The 611-nt window shown below is 55.6% G+C and overlaps 1 protein-coding gene across 1 annotated transcript in view; it reads right to left on the reverse strand.

Annotated features, from left to right (window-relative positions):
• BRCC3 (BRCA1/BRCA2-containing complex, subunit 3) overlaps positions 1-611 on the reverse strand; it is a 6,043-nt gene that overhangs the window by 4,142 nt on the left and 1,290 nt on the right. Inside the window, exon 2 of the mRNA XM_009997187.1 lies at positions 384-503. Within this exon, the coding sequence (XP_009995489.1) occupies positions 384-503 (120 nt within the window). The remainder of the gene's footprint in view (positions 1-383; positions 504-611) is intronic.

The following is a 611-nucleotide window of genomic DNA, read 5'->3' on the forward strand; positions in this document are numbered from 1 at the left end:
TAAGACCAAATAGAGAGAACCATACAAAGCAGCTATAACAATTCCACTGCAAATGCTGGAAGCAACAAGGCCTCCAGGGAATGGAACTGCCAGCACAGCCCTGCAAACCAAACAGCTGTAGGAGGGAATATCATAGAATCATGGAATGTTTTGGGTTGGATGGGACCTTGAATATCATGCAGTTCCACCCCCTGCATGGGCAGGGACACCCCCCACCAGACCAGGTTGCTCCAAGCCCCATCCAACCTGCCCTTCAACAGCTCCAGGGAGGGGCAGCCACAGCTTCCCTGTGTCAGACACCTTCAAGCAAACTAGAGCAAGTCTAAAACCCAGCCCAGAGGGCTGAGGTGAAGCACGTCACTGCTGGCTCTACCAAAGGATATCTCTGCTTCCGTGGAAGCAGCTGAAAGCTGCTCTGGAGAAATCTCCACACGGTCTTTCCTCTTATCAGAGCGACGCAGGATGATCACGGAGTGGATGTGAACAATCCGGCTGGTGTCAACCTGGGGGCACGGAGGGAAACATCAACCCCTGCCCTGCCAAAGAAACAACCGCCCTCGAGGGCCAGGCCCGAACCCTCGCTGGGGAAGGGGCCGCAGCAGCGCCCGGCT

Source organism: Chaetura pelagica, unplaced genomic scaffold (genome assembly GCF_000747805.2).
Source record: "Chaetura pelagica isolate M959 unplaced genomic scaffold, ChaPel_1.0 scaffold344, whole genome shotgun sequence".
Lineage (NCBI taxonomy): Eukaryota > Metazoa > Chordata > Aves > Apodiformes > Apodidae > Chaetura > Chaetura pelagica.